Genomic DNA, 19,830 nt, shown 5'->3' with positions numbered 1-19,830 from the left:
CACTTGAATGTAAGGCAGAGAGCTAAGTTGTGTATCATCCAGCTGTGGTTGGTATATACACCTTTTTTTTTTTTTTCTACGTCTCGTTTAAGTATGTGTGACTCCAGAGATGAGAGAGGCAGGAATAGTGAACGGAATTTTGTAGTTGACTGTACATCCTGTTGTTATAAAGTTGTTGTTTGGACATATGGTACAACAATATTTAATTATAAATTTGTCAGCCATGTCCATGGTGAATGAGGTGTATTAGGGACAAAAGAAAATATATAGGTGAAAAGGCAAAATATATGGTTAAGGAAGAAGTGTTAAAAGACTCAGCTGTACGAGAAGACGACCTAAGAACACTAGCGCTGGGGTGGGATTCACGATTACGTTAAGATCGATTCCCTGTTGTAACTTTTATTTACTGTTGCAGGAAGAAAAAAGACTGTAGAATCAACTTGTATTTACTGTTGCAGGAAGGAAAAAGACTGTAGAATCTTAACTTGTATTTACTGTTGCGGGAAGGACAGAGGCAGTGTAGAATCTAACTTACATTTACTGTTGCGTGAAGGACAAAGACAATGTAGAATCTTTGCATATATTTACTGTTGCAGGAAGGACAAAAACAGTCTAGAATCTTTCCACGTCTTTCGCTATTTTTGGAAAAACGAATCATAGTTGAGATGAAAAATTATCAAAAGCTACTTTGGGCAGGAAGGACAAGGGAAGGAGTGCTGAAGCTCCCCATACCGTTTGTCCCTCTAGCAAATAAGAGTATGAGTTACGAGGAATTGATCGTAAATTTGCTTAAAAAAAAAAAAAAAAAAAAAAATCCAACCTCCTCACACCAGAACTACCATGATCAAGGGCAACACCATGGATTATATTGGAAATTGCGTAATTTCGTAAAACATTGATTAGTTTTTTTTTTTACACTTTGCACCTTAACTTGTATGGTGTGGAATAATAAGTCGCTGTTAATGTACATGAACACGTTGAAGGCTAATATGCAAAATAAGTCCATATGAAAAAGGTGCCATGAAATCTGTACCAGTAAGAATACTCCGCCAGAAGCCCCGACTCCTTCTTTAATTTGCACAGCCAACATCAGGTTCCTCCACTTTGCCGTCACAATGCCATCATGATCAGAAGTTCTGTGACACTACCCTGGCAGCTGTGGCAATGCACAGGTATTGCATGAAGATTTTTATTCGGGACAGAATTAGCGCTACACAGCAGAAAAGTGTATGAGGGAAGAATATTCTGACATACGGGGCGGGGGAAGAAATGTTCGTGAAAACATTTTTATGGAAAAGCCCGAGGCTGTATGTGTACAGTACAATAGGTTGCTCCTCCCAGCAAATATTGAACAAAAGAGCCAAAATCAAGAGATGCCTGAACACATTGCATTAAAATAATGGAGGACATAGGCAGATGAAAATAAAGATAGAGGAAGACAATCCCCAAGTTGATCAGTTGCTTAAGGACAGAATATCGGTTAATGTCAACATGAAAGCAGGACAGAGAGGAGAGAGTGCGCTGCTGAACGGATGCTTACAAATTGCTGTAATCGGGGGGGGGGGGGAAATAGCAAACTGGTCAAATAGCAGTGACCACTGAAATTGCAATGGTATGCAGGATTGCGACGAACAAATTAACGCGGATTATGCTCTATAGGCATATTTAAGATTAATGCAAAAGAGTTTTACATTTACAAATCTTATTAGCACGGAAAAAAGCTTTTACATATGTACTCAGGCAGATGTTTACACCTGTCTGTTATGGAAACGTGATGTTCATATTCATGTCGAAGTTAATTGAGGACATTCTCGTTTTTAGTACGGTCACATTGTAGTTTATTCTTTCTCCATTCAGATGAATTGCTTCACATCAGCAAAGACCTCGTACTGATCTAGGCGGTCAGTGCAGTCATACTTACCTTCCAGTTCACAGAAATATAACTGGCCGGAAGTAGTCCAAATGAAATTATTAAGGTGTCATAAAAGTGAAGAGGTCATAATAAATCTTCCCATCCCCTTTATTATAAAACAGGTGTTTGCCCGCAGAAATTTGCAAGACTAACCAATATCCTTTCCATAGCAGAATGTTTGCAGATAACATTATCTTTGTTTCCATGCCGTTATTGGGCACACAATGACCAATTCTGACAGTCGACAATATTTTTGCATATTTTCGCGTGTCGTCATTTCGGGCATTTTCGCGTCGTCGCTGTCGCCTAGATTTTTGCTTGGTATTTTTCTGACACTCCCTGGATTTACCTCTCCTTATTGCAGAAAGAATTAGGTCGACATCAATTACCGTTCTCGTGAAAAAAGTGAATAAATAAATAAATGCAGACAGACAGATAACATACACACAGCTTGACTTTAAATTATTACTATACTTCTCACATTTTGGACACTGCCCTGAGCGTGCACATGGGCCAGCATATGCAGTACTTGTGTATTCCCATACTTTGGAACTGAATAAAATTCAATAAGAAACAATGGAAGCTTACAAGAGTAAAATCCAATACATTTTTGCATGAATTGCACGCCGGTACCTGAATGCATTTTTTTCTTGTTATTTTGTCATTAGTTTATGTGACCATCAGATGATAGCACTGCAAAATCAACCTGTACTATGTTTAGAGTTGCCAGATATAAGGACGTAATAGCGCAAGGTCGCGGGGTTCGTTTTAAAGGTTGTGCCTCACGGCTCGACATCGGCCATACACATCTTTGAATGTTATTCAAACACCTTAAAAATTCAGTTTTCTTATGCTGTTGTAAAATTAATTAATAGTTAAATGTATCAATTTTAGTAGTGTACGGTAGGGCTTGTTTTTGCAGTATTTTACATATTTTAGAATACGTCCGTGTCGACCATAGGTGAATCAAGCATTGTTGGAACTTGTTTTCATCAAGGATGTGAAAATGGCAGAAGGAGGAACTCAGAATGTGTTATGTCGGTAAGCTTTATTCTTCAGGGTTTCCCTGTATTACATTTATGTCTTTGATTTATGCTTTGATCTTCATGTGCTGTTTGCCGAGCTAACCGTAGAGTATATCCCAGAGTTGAAGGAGGTAAAGTGAGTAGTTTCACTGATTTAGGTAGGCTGCATTGTAGGAAGTGTATTGTTATTTCCAAGGAATGCGAGGTTGTATTTATGTTATGTGTTTTTATTGAGGAAATGTCGTCAGTTGTTATTTCAGGGAAGAATTCACTCAGTTTCCCGGGAAAACTACTTATGTGTATGGAAAGAATACATCAAGTTTTTGTTTTCGGTCAGGAAGACAAAAGGTTTGAAATGTAAGTTTGATTGTACTGAATAATGTACTCATTTTATGTTGCGACTAATACAGAAAATTATTTAAATTATTAAAGAATAGATGTGTGCTGCTTTCAAGTAAGACCATGCAAACATCTCGATGTGAAAAAGCCGTAATTAGGAAGATGTTCTGTGGTTAGGTTATTGAGTAGACAGGTTAACGAATGAAGAAGTGAAAGAACGTTGCGGGGTGGATGTGGATGTGGTTGAGAAAATTAGGAGCAGTACAGTGAGGTGGTTTGGACACGTGGAGAAAATGGAAAATGAAAGACGAAGAGGGTGTATGTAAGTGAAGGTTTTCACAGAAGAAATATGTGCAGCATGTGATGTGGTGTGTGGGGTGAAGAGAAGACGGAAGGGGGTGCAAGGAACAGCATGGTGGAATGAAGAGGTGAGACAGGCTGTGGCACAAAAGAAGAAGCATACAATGAATGAATGAGAAACATGGACGTGGAAGAAGTTGAGAGGCGGAAGAGAGAGTTATATGTAGAAAGGAAGAGATAGGTGAAAAGATTAGTAAGAGAGAGTAAGAAGACAGTGGATGAGGAGCTTGGAAGGAATTTGAGTGTAAAGTGGAGGGACTGTAAGAAAATGTTCTGGAGAGAGGTGAAGAGAGTGAGAAAGGGTGGCAGTGAAGTTAGTAGGGGAGTGAAAGATGAAAATTGTAGATTACTAGTGGAGAAGGGAGAAAAAGTGAGCAGATAGAGAGAACACTTTAAGGAATTGCTGAAAACAGAGAATGGAGGTGATGCGAGTATAAGTGGCTGGGAGAAGGAGGGAGGTGAGAAGACAGGAAAATATCAGTAGGATAGTAGTTGTGAAAGCAATTAAGAAAATCAAATTGGGGAAAGCCCCAGGAATTGATGGATTGTGTGGTGAAATCTGAAGAATGGGAGTAGAATGGAGGTGGAAGATGTGCAGATTGGCCAGGGAGGAAGGTAGAGTCCCGGAGGATTGGAAGTCAGGTATAATTATTCCTTTGTGCAAAGGAAAAGGGGAAAAAGAAGTGTGTAGTAATCATAGGGGCATTTGTCTTCTTAGTGTAATAGGAAAAGTGTATGGTAGGATACCGGTACTGATTGATAGAGTTAGGGAAATAACAGAGGAATTAGTTGGAGAAGAACAGGGAGGCTTTAGGAAGGGAAGAGGTTGTGAAGATCAGATATTCATTCTTAGGTCTTTAGTGGAAATGTTTCTAGAGAAGGGAAAGAAGCTGTATGCGGCCTTCATGGATTTGGAGAAAGCATATGACAGGGTGGATAGGCAAGGATTGTGGAAAGTATAAAGAATATATGGAGCAGATGGGAAGTTATTGAATGTTGTGAAGAGTATGTATGATGGTGCTAAGGCTGCAGTGCGTGTGGATGGTGAACTGAGTGAATTTTTCTCTTTGAAGAGTTGGGTTGAAACAAAGATGTGTCATGTCTCCATGGTTGTTCAGTCTGTACGTGGATGGGGTAATAAAAGAGATACAAGGTAGGGCAGTGGATGTTGGAGTGGCCCTAGTGAGAGAGGGAAGTGTTTGGAAACTCCCTGTACTGTTGTTGTAGATGTTACTGTGTTTTTAAGTTAAGACGAAGGAGAGCTGCAAGGCTTGGTGGATGAGTTTGGGAGAGTGTGTAAGAAACAGAGTCTAAAGGGGAATGTAAGGATGAGTAAACTGATTGTCTTTGAGTGAGGTGAAGTCAGTGAATGTACAGTGAGGTTGGATGGTGAGGAATTGGAAAATGTGAGTACGTTTAAGTACTTGAGGAGTGTGAGGAGCAAGGATGGAAATCTGGAGGGTGAAGTGCTTGAAAGGGTACAGCAAGGAAGAAAGGTTGCTGGTTCCTTGAAAGCAGTGATAAGAAATGGGGAAGTGAGCATGTAAGTGAAAAAGTTACTCCACGACAGTATTGTGATACAAGATCTAACGTATGGAAGTGAAGCTTGGACGTTGTTGGAAGGAAACATATCAAGAGTGAGAGCAGTGGAAATGAGTTAAGAGGAGCCTGTGGGGTCACAAGGAGAGACAGGCTGACAAATGAGGATATAAAGGAGTGTTATGGTGTGCATGTGGATGTGATAGGAAATGTTAGGAGGAACACACTGAGGTGGTTTGGCCATGTGGAGAGGATGGAGGGTGAGAGACTGACGAGGAGAGTGTATGTGAGTGAGGTGGAAGGGGGAAGAGGGAGGGGGAGGCCGAGGATGAGATGGAGGGATGGAGTGGAGAGGTATATGAGAGAGGGGGGTGTGAGTTGGGAGCAGGGCAGTGAAATGGCAGGGGACAGGGCGACGTGGAGGCAATTTGTTTGTGGCCACCTCACACGGGATTAAGGAGTCTGGCAGTAGATAGATAGATAGATGTAGGTGAAGTGGAGGGAAGGAGAACTGAGGATGAGGTGGAGGGATGGAGGGGAGAGGTATATGAGGGAGGGAGTGTGTGAGTTGGGGGGAAGGCAGTCAAATTATGGGTGACAGAGTGACTTGGAGGCGTTTTGTCTGTGGCCGCCATTTGTGGGATTAGGGCGTCGGACTATAGGTAGATTTTGATTTTATGTCTTGTGACCTTAAGCTGTGGTCACTTGGGATATTTTGGAGCAATTCTTGCTTTCAGAATTGCTGTTTTCCTCGATATAAGGACATCTGAAAGTTTTGAGGGCAATTATGTAGAAAAGATTCTCAGATGTTCTTTGCCATCTGAGTTTGAAAGACTTTTAGCAATAATTTGGGGTCAAATGCATGTGCTTATTTTTGTCCTTTTATCTTCGTAGTATGTTAATGTTATTGCTCAAACAATTTTGAAGCATGGAAGTAGTATAGCTACAATTAATGTTGGTTTGATCAGCTTTCATTTACATCTAAGTCCACCGCTTGTTCAAGGTTGCAGACTTCCACACGTTGGTATCCAGTAACATGAAAAACAAACCTCATCAAATGAAGATATTGGAGTTTGCCAAGTCATATCCACTTAGCCTACTCATGGTTTCTGGGTCCTCCAAATTTAGCTGTGATGAATTAATAATACAGGCACTCACTATTTCTCATTGCTCTTGCTATTTCTCAAAAATATTCCTTTGTGACCACAACTTTAATTTCCTGTTTGATGTGATAGGTGGTGGTGACCATCATCCACTCACTAGATGTAGTGCTGCCTACTTCTTCCTTCACCTTTGTCATTCTTTTTCTGTGTCTGCCCTCCTCTCTTCCTCTTTCTCACCATCACCCACTCACTTAATGTAGCACTGCCTGCTTCTTCCTTCACCCTAATCATTCTTTTTCTGTGTCTGCCCTCCTCTCTTCCTGTTTCTCCCATCTTTCCTGTCACTTTTTATTACTCTTCTTTCCTTTTCAGTGGCTTTACATTGATTGACAAGCCTAATGGTTTCCTTTAAACCAGGAAATTTGTACAACTCTGGGTGGTAACCATATAAACAACCCATACATGTTCCCTGCGTGTCAACAAGTGGGTTGGCGGAGGGTTAGTGCCCCCCCCCCCATAAAACAACTAACTCAAAGACAAATGCTACTCCTTACGGGATTATGGTTTTTGGCTGTACATAGATAGATAGATAGAACTGTGAATGTTTGCAGTGCCCAGTTATTAAATGGGAGCATGAATTTTCTTTCTCTGATTTCAGCCAGCCCAAGCACGGCCTAACCAATGCCTGATATTAAAATTAGAGAATGATGTTAGGCATATGCTAAAACAGTAGTATGACAATATTGGGACAAACTGCTGGAGAGCTCCTACCAGCAAATTATAAAAATCTTATGACAGTACTTGTAGTTATCTTTCTATTTTTGTGTAGATGAGAGGAGGGAGGAAGAGATCAGTAGGGCGGAAATAGTGGAAGCAATGGAGAAGATCAAGATGGGAAAGGCCCCAGGAATTGATGGAGTGTGTGTTGAAATGCTGAGGTATGGGGATAAGATTGTAGTGGAGTGGATATGGAAGTTATGTAGATTGGCTTGGGAAGAGGGAAGGGTTCCGGAGGACTGGAAATCAGGTATAATTGTTCTTTATACAAAGGAAAAGGGGAGAGAGAAGTATGTGGTAACCATAGGGGTATTTGCCTTCTTAGTGTGATTGGAAAAATATATGGTAGAATACGCATTGATAGGATTAGGAATAGAACAGAGGAGCTAGTTGGAGAAGAACAAGGGGGATTTAGGAAGGGAAAAGGGTGTGTAGATCAGATATTTGTTCTAAGATGTTAAATGGAAGTATCTAGAGAAGGGAAAGAAAGTGTATGCTGCCTTCATGGACTTGGAGAAAGCTTATGACAGAATAGACAGACAAACTATGTGGAAGGTATTGAGAATATACGGAGTGGAGGGGAAATTGTTGAGTGCTGTGAAGAGTATGTACGAAGGAGCTAGGGCTACGGTGCGAGTGGATGGTGAACTGAGTGAGTTCTTTGATCTCAGTGTGGGACTGAAACAAGGTTGTGTGATGTCTCCATGGCTGTTTAATATATACATGGATGGGGTTGTAAAGGAGGTGCAAGGTAGGGCAGTGGATGTGGGGCTGGCTCTAATGAATGAAGGTGAGGTTTGGAAGATTCCGTTGTTGTTGTTGTTGTTTGCTGATGATACAGTATTGTTGAGTGAAGATGAATGGGAGTTGCAAGGTTTGGTGAGTGAATTTGGGAGTGTGTGTAGGAAGAGGAATCTGAAAGTTAATGTAAACAAGAGTAAAGTTATGGTGTTTGAGAGGAATGAAGTCACGGAATGCATGTTGAGGTTGGATGGCGAGGATATGGAGAATGTGAGTGCATTCAATTTCTGTACTTGGGTAGTGTGATGAGTAAGGATGGAACCTTGGGGGATGAAGTGCGTGAAAGTGTACAGCAGGGAAGGAAGGTTGTTGGTTCACTGAAAGCAGTGATGAGAAATAGGGAGGTGAGTATAGAAGTTAAGAAGTCACTGCATGGTAGTATTGTGATCCCTACCCTGACGTATGGAAGCGAGGCGTGGACCTTGCAAGAGGGGAACAAGTCAAGAGTGAGAGCAGTGGAAATGAGCTACTTGAGAGGAGCATGTGGAGTGACATGGAGGGACAGGTTGACGAATGATGAAGTGAAAGAACGTTGTGGGGTGGATGTGGATGTGGTTGAGAAGATAGAGAGAAATACACTGATGTGGTTTGGACATGTGGAGAGAATGGAGAATGAAAGACTGACTAAGAGGGTGTATGTAGGTGAGGTGGAGGGAGGGAGAGGGAGAGGTAAACTGAGGATGAGGTGGAGGGATGGAGTTGAGAGGTATACAGTATGAGGGAGGGGGGGGTGAGTTGGGGGGAGGGTAGTCAAATGGTGGGTGACAGAGCGACTTGGAGGCGTTTTGTCTGCGGCCACCCTTTTCGGGATTAGGGCATCAGGCTATAGATAGATAGATCATTTATGACATCCAAATTCTGCAGAAATAACGTTGTCACTAGAAAGTACCAAGTTAGATTGGTTGACGTCAGTGGTGGCGTACTACAGAGGGGAGTGTGCCAATTGTGGCCTGAAACTCATTCGTCTCCAGATCATTGTAGTTAGTTAGGTTAGATTTGGTTGTTGTTTTAGGTAAGGTTGGTTCGTATTAGGATATGTTAGTAGAAATGAACGATTAGTGATGGATGGCCTTCAGTCAGATTGATCGAGTATTATATTCATTCCAAGTAAAAATGGAGGCTGTCATACTGACTCTTTGTAAAGTCACTAGTTTACTTAATATCTTGGAGACGGTTAATTTCTGTAGGAAATTTACACAGGAAATTCTCATTTATTCGTCACTGCAATGTCTGGCCCAACAAAACATCCAGCGCTGCTGGCTCTGCTCTGTTAAAGAAACATCCGGCAAAATTATACAATATTCGGCACCAAAACAGGATGTAATCAGCGGTTCTTTGCAATATTCGGAGTCAAGGTTTTTCAACCAGCTCGTACAGGGTAGCCAAGCGGTGCTGTACTGTATTACTGTATTTTATCATTACTTTATTGTATTTTATGCCTAATTTTTCATCTTTTACTCATGGCAAAATTTTCAGGATAGAGGGTTGAGATGGATAATAACTCAATATCCAGCTTGATGTCGTATATTGAGACGGTGGGGGGGGGGGATACTATGAAATTGCAGTATCCAGCGTGGGTCTTAGGCTGAATTATACATGATAAGTGAGAGTTTACTGTATAAGAAAATTTGCTTAGAGTAGTCGGTAGTATAGTATAGGCTTGGTTTCTCCGAGCATGAGTTTGGTGTAACCTAAAGATGAAAATTTACGCCATTAACAGTTATAGTACACCAAGCATTGTTGTGGATATTGGGTCCCATTACATCATCAGAGCTGTCATACCTTGCTAACACTTCCATCTTGTTATTAACCAGTTATTGTATGATGATGGTTATTTTTATGATGATGTTGATGATCTATCTATCGGTCTATTGCCAGACGCCTCAATCCAGTTTGGGGTGGCCACAAACAAATCGCCTCCAAGTCGCCCTGTCCCCCACAATTTCACTGCCCTGCTCCCAACTCACACCCCCCTCTCTCATATACCTCTCCACCCCATCCCTCCATCTCATCCTCAGCCTCCCCCTCCCTCTTCCCCCGTCCACCTCACTCACATACACTCTCTTCGTCAGTCTTTCACCCTCCATCCTCTCCACATGTCCAAACCACCTGTGTGTGTTCCTCATAACGCTTCCTATCACATCCACACCACAACACTCCTTTATATCCTCATTCGTCAGCCTGTCTCTCCATGTGACTCCACAGGCTCTTCTTAAATAACTCATTTCCACTGCTCTCACTCTTGACTTGTGTCCTTCCAACAACGTCCAAGCTTCACTTCCATACGTTAGAGTTGGTATCACAATACTGTCATGTAGTAACTTTTTCACTTCCATGCTCACTTCCCTGTTTCTTATCACTGCTTTCAAAGAACCAGCAACCTTTCTTCCCTGCTATACCCTTTCAAGCACTTCACCCTCCAAACCTTCATCCTTACTCATCACACTACCCAAGTACTTAAACGTACTCACATTTTCCAATTCCTCACCATCCAACCTTGCTAAACATTCACTGACTTCACCTCTCTCAGAGACCATCACTTTACTCTTCCCTACATTCACCTTTAGATTCCATTTCTTACACACTTTCCCAAATTCATCCACCAAGCCTTGCAGCTCCCCTTCGTCTTCACTCAACAACACAGTATCATCTGCAAACAACAGTACAGGGAGTTTCCAAACACTATCCTCTCTCACCAGGGACACTCCAATATCCACTACCCTACCTTGTACCTCTATTATTACCCCATCCATGTACAGATTGAACAACCATGGAGACATGACACATCCCTGTTTCAACCCAACTTTCAAAGAGAAAAATGCACTTAGTTCACCATCAACATGCACTGCAGCCTTCGCACCATCGTACATACTCTTCACAGCATTCAACAACTTCCCATCTACTCCATATATTCTTAACACTTTCCACAATCCTTTGCCTATCCACCCTGTCATATGCTTTCTCCAAATCCATGAAAGCCGCATACAACTTCTTTCCCTTCTCTAGAAACTTTTCCACGAAAGATCTAAGAATGAATATCTGATCTACACAACCTCTTCCCTTCCTAAAGCCTTCCTGTTCATCCAACTAATTTCTCTGTTCTTTCTCTAACTCTGTCAAAAAGTATCCTACCATACACTTTTCTTATTATACTAAGAAGACAAATGCCCCTATGATTACCACACACTTCTTTTTGCCCTTTTCCTTTGTACAAGGGAATAATTATACCTGACTTCCAATCCTCCGGGACTCTACCTTCCTCCCAGGCCAATCTGCACATCTTCCACATCCATTCTACTACTATCTTGCCCCCATGCTTCAGCATTTCACCACACACTCCATCAATTCCTGGGGCTTCCCCGATTTAACTTTCTTCGTTGCTTCCACAACTTCTATCCTGTTGATTTCTTCCTGTCTTCTGACCTCCCTCCTTCTCCCAGCCATTCCCCAGCCACTTATACTCGCATTACTTACATCCTCTATGTTCAACAATTCCTTAAAGTGTTCTCTCCATCTGCTCACTTTTTCTCCCTTCTCCACTAGTAATCTACCATTTTTATCTTTCACTCCCCTGCTAACTTCACTTCCACCCTGCCTTACTCTTTTCACCTCTTTCCAGAACATTTTCTTACAGTCCTTCCACTTTACACTCAAATTCCTTCCAAATTCCTCATCCACTCTCTTCTTACTCTCTCTTACTAATCTTTTCACCTCTCTCTTTCTTTCTACATATAACTCTCTCTTCCGCCTCTCAACTTCTTCCACGCCCCTATTTCTCATCCATTCATTGTATGCTTTCTTCTTTTGTGCCACAGCCTGTCTCACTTCTTCAGTCCACCTCGCTGTTCCTTGCACCCCCCTCCATCTTCTCTTCCTTCCACACACCACATCACATGCTGCACGTATTTTTTCTCTAGATATCCTACACACACCTTCCACGTCTCCCATCTGCTCCAATTCATATTTGCCCAATCGTTCCTCCACTTCTCTCTTATACTCTTCCTTTTTCTCATCCTCTTGTAACCTTTCCACTCTCCTTGCAACTACTCCTTCCTCTCGTCTTTCCCTTCTTCTATTCCTCCATCTTACTTGAATCCTAATTCTGGCCACCACCAAGTAGTGGTCAGAAAGTCCACTCCCCCAACCTCTATAAGCTCTTGCTTCCATTACACATCTTCGCATCCTTTCATCCACACACACACAATCAGTCATTGCCTTCCTTTCATTCAGTTCACCACCCACCCTTCTCATCACTCGCCATGTATACCTGTGGATCATTTTATGCCTGAAGAGGGTATTGGCTATCACCAACCCCCTCCCAGCACAAATGTCCACTAACGCACTCCCATTCTCATCTATCTCAGCAGGCTCACCCCACTCACCAACTATTCCATCCACCTTCACATTCCCAACTTTACCATTCGTATCACCGATCAAAAACACTCTTTCATTCCTTCCAAACTTTTCCATGCACACTTCTACATTTGTCCAGAACTCTTCTCTCACTCTTCTAGCACGATCTTGCGTTGGCGCATACACACACACACAGTCGCCCACATTTGTATTCCAACTTTCAACTTTACCCACTCAATCCTTGACCCAACTGATCCATACTGTCTTATGCTCTTCTTCCATCTTTTACTCACAACTATACATACTCCTTCCTTTGCCCTCTCATTCTCACCTACTCTTGCACATATACCCCATCCATACTCCCATTCTTTCACACTTTCTCCTCTCCATTTTGTTTCAGTTATTCCACATACATCCACTTTCGCAGCCTCAAGCACCTGGACAATCTCTCTCTCTTTCACCTCATCATTATTGTTATTATTATTATTGTTGTTTGTTCTTGATGTTGCTACAAAGTGTTATTTATCTAAGGAAGGTTCTCATATGATGATAAGGGTGGCATAATTTAAACATCTCTTGCTGATAGGGTTAGCCTAATGAGACAGTTTCTGATATGCATTATGAGGATCTTTCCTAAACAGAATAAAAATTTACCCCATTAACAGTTATGGTAAGCCAAGCATTGTTGTGGATATTGTGGCCCACTACATCATCAGAGCTGTCATACCTTGCTAACACTTCATCCTGTTATTAACCCCTTATTGTATGATGAGGGTTATTTTTATTATTATTATTGTTATTATTATTAGTAGTAGTAGTAGTGTTTATTCTTGATGTAGCTACGTGTTATTCACCAAAGGAAGGTTCTCATATGATGATATGGGTAACATAATTTAAACATCTCTCTCGCTGATAGGGTTAGCCTAATGAGACAGTTTCTGATATGCATTATGAGTATCTTTCCTAAACAGAATAAAATAATTTAGTGCTGACCAGAATCACTTACCAAAAACATTATTTTAGTGAATGGAGTTAGGAGCTTAACACCTTTAAAAGATTTTATTTACAACAGATAATGAACATAGGAGATACTGCTTCTCAGATGATGGGATATTTTCTTGTGATGAGTAAAACTGATTGATACTAGCCAAACTATTTACAGTAAATGTACAGTAAAACACTAATGTTTGTATTAAACAGTCAAGATGTGCTGCTAAGGATTGAGGTTAATAATCTATCTCTATCTATCTATCTATTGCCAGACGCCTTAATCCTGTTTGGGGTGGCCACAAACAAATCGCCTCCAAGTCGCCCTGTCCCCCCGCCATTTCACTTCCCTGCTCCCAACTCACACCCCCCTCTCTCATATACCTCTCCACCCCATCCCTCCATCTCATCCCCGGCCTCCCCCTCCCTCTTCCCCCCTCCAGCTCACTCACACACACTCTCTTCGTCAGTCTTTCACCCTCCATCCTCTCCACATGGCCAAACCACCTCGGTGTGTTCCTCATGACGCTTCCTATCACATCCACATCCACACCACAACGCTCCTTTATATCCTCATTTGTCAGCCTCTCTCTCCATGTGACTCCACAGGGTCCTCTTAAATAACTCATTTCCACTGCTCTCACTCTTGACTTCTGTCCTTCCAACAGTGTCCAAGCTTCACTTCCATAAGTTAGAGTTGGTATCACAATACTGTCATGTAGTAACTTTTTCACTTCCATGCTCACTTCCCTGTTTCTTATCACTGCTTTCAAAGAACCAGCAATCTTTCTTCCCTGCTGTACCCTTTCAAGCACTTCACACTCCAAACCTCCGTCCTTACTCATCACACTACCCAAGTACTTAAACGTACTCACATTTTCCAATTCCTCACCATCCAACCTCGCTGTACATTCACTGACTTCACCTCTCTCAAAGACCATCACTCTACTCTTCCCTACATTCACCTTTAGATTCCATTTCTTACACACTTTCCCAAACTCATCCACCAAGCCTTGTAGCTCCCCTTCGTCTTCACTCAACAACACAGTATCATCTGCAAACAACAGTACAGGGAGTTTCCAAACACTATCCTCTCTCACCAGGGCCACTCCAACATCCACTACCCTACCTTGTACCTCTTTTATTACCCCATCCATGTACAGATTGAACAACCATGGAGACATGACACATCCCTGTTTCAACCCAACTTTCAAAGAGAAAAATTCACTTAGTTCACCATCCACACGCACTGCAGCCTTCGCACCATCGTACATACTCTTCACAGCATTCAACAACTTCCCATCTACTCCATATATTCTTAACACTTTCCACAATCCTTGTCTATCCACCCTGTCATATGCTTTCTCCAAATCCATGAAAGCCGCATACAACTTCTTTCCCTTCTCTAGAAACTTTTCCACGAAAGATCTACGAATGAATATCTGATCTACACAACCTCTTCCCTTCCTAAAGCCTCCCTGTTCATCTCCAACTAATTTCTCTGTTCTTTCTCTAACTCTGTCAAAAAGTATCCTACCATACACTTTTCCTATTATACTAAGAAGACAAATGCCCCTATGATTACCACACACTTCTTTTTGCCCTTTTCCTTTGTACAAGGGAATAATTATACCTGACTTCCAATCCTCCGGGACTCTACCTTCCTCCCAGGCCAATCTGCTTATCTTCCACATCCATTCTACTACTATCTCTCCCCCATGCTTCAGCATTTCACCACACACTCCATCAATTCCTGGGGCTTTCCCCGATTTAACTTTCTTCATTGCTTCCACAACTTCTATCCTATTGATTTCTTCCTGTCTTCTCACCTCCTTCCTTCTCCCAGCCATTCCCCAGCCACTTATACTCGCATTACTTCCATCCTCTATGTTCAACAATTCCTTAAAGTGTTCTCTCCATCTGCTCACTTTTTCTCCCTTCTCCACTAGTAATCTACCATTTTTATCTTTCACTCCCCTGCTAACTTCACTTCCACCCTGTCTTACTCTTTTCACCTCTTTCCAGAACATTTTCTTACAGTCCCTCCACTTTACACTCAAATTCCTTCCAAATTCCTCATCCACTCTCTTCTTACTCTCTCTTACTAATCTTTTCACCTCTCTCTTTCTTTCTACATATAACTCTTTCTTCCGCCTCTCAACTTCTTCCACGCCCCTATTTCTCATCCAGTCATTGTATGCTTTCTTCTTTTGTGCCACAGCCTGTCTCACCTCTTCAGTCCACCTCTCTGTTCCTTGCATCCCCCTCCATCTTCTCTTCCTTCCACACACCACATCACATGCTGCACGTATTTCTTCTGTAAATATCCTACACACACCTTCCACGTCTCCCATCTGCTCCAATTCATATTTGCCCAATCGTTCCTCCACTTCTCTCTTATACTCTGCCTTTTTCTCATCCTCTTGTAACCTTTCCCCTCTCCTTGCAACTACTCCTCCCTCTCGTCTTTCCCTTCTTCTATTCCTCCATCTTACTTGAATCCTAATTCTGGCCACCACCAAGTAGTGGTCAGAAAGTCCACTCCCCGAACCTCTATAAGCTCTTGCATCCGTTACACATCTTCGCATCCTTTCATCCACACACACATAATCAATCATTGCCTTCCTTTCATTCAGTTCACCACCCACCCCTCTCATCACTCGCCATGTATACCTGATGATCATTTTATGCCTGAAGAGGGTATTGGCTATCACCAACCCCCTCCCAGCACAAATGTCCACTAACGCACTCCCATTCTCATCTATCTCAGCAGGCACACCCCACTCACCAACTATTCCATCCACCTTCACATTCCCAACTTTACCATTCGTATCACCGATCAAAAACACTCTCTCATTCCTTCCAAACTTTTCCATGCACACTTCTACATTTGTCCAGAACTCTTCTCTCACTCTTCTAGCACGATCTTGCGTTGGCGCATAAACACACACAATCGCCCACATTTGTATTCCAACTTTCAACTTTACCCACACAATCCTTGACCCAACTGATCCATACTGTCTTATGCTCTTCTTCCATCTTTTACTCACAACTATACATACTCCTTCCTTTGCCCTCTCATTCTCACCTACTCTTGCACATACTGTATACCCCATCCATACTCCCATTCTCTCACACTTTCTCCTCTCCATTTTGTTTCAGTTATTCCACATACATCCACTTTTGCACCCTGAAGCACCTGGACAATCTCTCTATCCTTCACCTCATCATTCGCTCCTCTTACATTCCACGTACCCATTACCAAGTCCTTTGTCCGGTCCTGGGTTGTCATCGTTTGGTCAGTCCTTGTCCGAGGCTTCTTCTTTATTTTTTTAGTTAGTTGTTTTCCGGGGAGGGGCACTAACCCTCCGCCAACCCTTTTAGTCACCTTTTACGACAAGCAGGGATACTGGGGGAGTATTCTTGAAAAAACCCCGTACCCCCAGGGGATTAATAATGCTGTAGTGTTAATCCTGTTTTTTTTTTTTTTTTTTTTTTTTTTTTTTTTTTTCATACAAGACACATCCAATGATAGCATTAAATACTTTTTGACAATTTGCAGCCTTGAATGTGAATTTTTTTATTGTTTAAAGAGATGCGGTACCTTACGTTGCTGGAACACAACCCTCAGTTTAGCCAGTTTGGACATAGATGCAGTAGTTTACCTTTACTAGTGTTTCAGGAATACATCCAGTGTAAAGTGATATACTGTGACTCCATCTCAGTGCAGTACTAGGCAGCAGTTTTTTGTGTGAGTTTTCATATTCTGAGTCAGGTTACTAAAGAGAAATTTTAGGCATGACCGGCTTCAGATTTTCTAATTACCGGTATAAATTATATTTTTATTTTGTGATGGAGTAAACTTTTACTGATGAGAAATTTGGTTTCAGATACTTCATGAATGGGGTTTGTCGAGAGGGAGATAGATGTCATTTTTCTCACAATCGCGAGACAGCTCGACCATCTATGATATGTCGGTTTTATGTCAGGGGGCACTGCTTTTATGGACGAAGCTGTAGGTATGTAACTTTAAAATTTCCCATCATGTTTCCTGTTACCAGTGTATGAGATGTAATAGATTTATATATAAATTGTTTATGTAACTTGATCTCTTCATTGTAGTTTCTTCTTTAATAACATTAACTTACTGAACACTGGTTTCAGGTTTTGTTAGTCTTCATTATTATCTCAACCCTGTTTCCCATAAATGACTTGGAAGGATGGAATACAGACAGGTTGAAGAAAATGCAAAACTGAAGAACTTTGAACAGGCGCAGTGAAATAAGTTTATGAGTTAACCAAAACACTAGGAATAACTGTACTCATAGCTATCCTTTGTAAAGATCCAATTAATTTCTGTCTGAGATTTTTTTTTTCCCTGTCAGGCATGTACAGCTTTTGATATTTAAGGTGCTCCATGGAGGAACTCCAAAACACATATTTCTTCCGTTTTCATTATTTTGATTTTGGTGCTTGCAAAGTTCCTCCACAGAGCTGCATCATAGAAAGGTATGAGGTGCTCCATGAAGGAACTCTGAAAGCCCCATGTGTCCCAAAATCCGTATTCTATGCTCTAATTTCTTGATTTTGATTTTGACATAATCAGAGTTACTCCACAGAGCTCTTCATGTACACACACACACACACACACACACACACACACACACACACACACACACACACACACACACACACACACAAACAGTTACTGATTTTCACATGTTCTGTTTTTTCTGCAGTATTATAGCAATATTTTGATGAATTTCAGATATGACCACATTAGACCAGGTCCATCAGATCTTTCACAACCAGAAGCATCTTTATCAAGTAGTCCTGGAAGCAACACAAAGCACAGAGAAAACACAGAAGTATTGAATGCCCAGTCTAGTCATCCCAGCCCACACACCAGGTACTTTGGCTTACTGTTTTACTGCTTTGTACCATATGTTATTACAAACAGGGTTTGCTTGCATAATCTGGGGGACCTGAAAGAAGTAAGTGTTAGCTAAGGTACCATACTATGAGCTACTGCAAGTTTAATACATTCTAACTTGGGGTTGGGAGTCCTGAGGGTTGTTGGAGTAGTATTAGGGGAGCAGCGTAGGTTTAAAAGTTGGTTGGCTGGTTAGCATGATAGGGTACAGTTTAAGGAAAATGAGAGTGATGTCTGTTGTTTTAAATGCTACTGGAGAGGGTGAAGTGTTTTCTTGTAGATGTGAAGTGCTTGACCAACCACATATTCAGAGTTGAGGCAGTTGCTCTGCAGCTCTTGCCACAACTGGGGTTTCAGCTTTGACATCCAGTCCCCTCTTGGATGAGGTGCAGTCACTGTTGCTGCTGCCCCAGTAGGAGCAGTCCAGAACATCACTAGCCCAACTCAACCATAGGCATTGGCAGTTATCCCTGCTGTCATCTGCTGATGAAGAAGGGATGCTGTAACAGGTACTCATGCTTTTCATTGGTGTACTGTATTTACAGTTACTGATAATGTACAGTATACAGTAATCCCTCCACAATCCGATGTAATAGAGCCAAAGGCATGTCCGGAAAGTGGGCCCCTGCCTGCTGGACTGGTACTTATGGTCCCTAACCTGGCCTGACTTTGAAAGCCACCTAAGTAACTCCCTACCAGACATGCATAGCACCTATTTAAATGTATTTAAGACGCTATTCACACCAATAATGGACATAAAGCGTGAAGTAAATGAAAAGGAACCAGAGAATGAGGTATTAGAAGTGGTTATGGAAAATACTTAGCAGTGTACAGGGTACTTAAAGCACATCTGTGGCTGCCTCCTCTAAGGCTCTGGTAGTGGTGAAAATGCTCTTGAAGCACGTACAGTAATCCAGTTTTGTGTTACACTTAATTCTTTGCACTGTGAGTTATAATTTTGTAACACTGCACAGTTCTTAATTGTGCCACGCCAGTTTCAGTTGCCAGTTTCAACTGCCACTTTGCACTCCACACTTAATCCTTTGCACTCCACACTTAATCCTTTGCACTCTAAATTCTAATTTTTTAACACTGCACGACACTGTAAATTCCCATGTGGTCTAGTGGTGAGGTATGGCAGTTTACTCACTGTTTATTCACAAAAATGAGCACATGCGGCATGCATTGCTTTGAACATCCACCCTCGACGGTGGTTATATAGTAACTGGGGACAGGGTTGCGAGATCTGAGCTCGGCCACATTACCAAACTCTTCAGTTTTCATTACCAAATTTAACTTTTCATTACCGATACCCAGTACGAAATTCTTAAAGGAAGTATTTATTCTTCACTAATTATATGTACAAATGGAAATAATCACTCTCATTATAATCAGCAGCATGTTTATTTTTGCTCTATGTATGCCAGCAGATTAATCAAAGAGAGCAGAGAGTCCACCATATCCATTCTCTGTACCTTCATACATGCGAAAAGTCTGTTTGGTAACGGATCATGCTGATTCACTACCAAACAAACTTTTCAGTACCAAATTGGCCCACATTTGGTAATGAAAAATACCAAATGGCAACCCTGACTGGGGAGGGGGCAGGAAGGAGGGAAGGGGTGAACGGGCCATGCCTAAACTACAGCTGTTTGATGTCGTGTGGTGCTGCACGCCAAATTCAAATTATGTTTTTTTTTT

The 19,830-nt window shown here is 41.7% G+C and overlaps 1 protein-coding gene across 1 annotated transcript in view; it reads left to right on the top strand.

Annotated features, from left to right (window-relative positions):
• The first annotated feature begins 840 nt into the window (after nucleotides 1–840).
• The window catches only part of LOC145408077 (E3 ubiquitin-protein ligase makorin-2-like), a 116,462-nt gene continuing 97,472 nt past the window's right edge, over nucleotides 841–19,830 (top strand). Inside the window, exons 1-4 of the mRNA XM_080278886.1 lie at nucleotides 841–879; nucleotides 2,874–2,953; nucleotides 17,087–17,215; nucleotides 17,965–18,105. Coding sequence (XP_080135012.1) covers nucleotides 841–879; nucleotides 2,874–2,953; nucleotides 17,087–17,215; nucleotides 17,965–18,105 — 389 coding nt within the window. The remainder of the gene's footprint in view (nucleotides 880–2,873; nucleotides 2,954–17,086; nucleotides 17,216–17,964; nucleotides 18,106–19,830) is intronic.

Source organism: Coenobita brevimanus, chromosome 75 (genome assembly GCF_032717465.1).
Source record: "Coenobita brevimanus isolate Jiangsu-jjx chromosome 75, ASM3271746v2, whole genome shotgun sequence".
Classification (NCBI taxonomy): Eukaryota; Metazoa; Arthropoda; class Malacostraca; order Decapoda; family Coenobitidae; genus Coenobita; species Coenobita brevimanus.
This window is presented reverse-complemented; position numbering and strand designations above follow the sequence as displayed.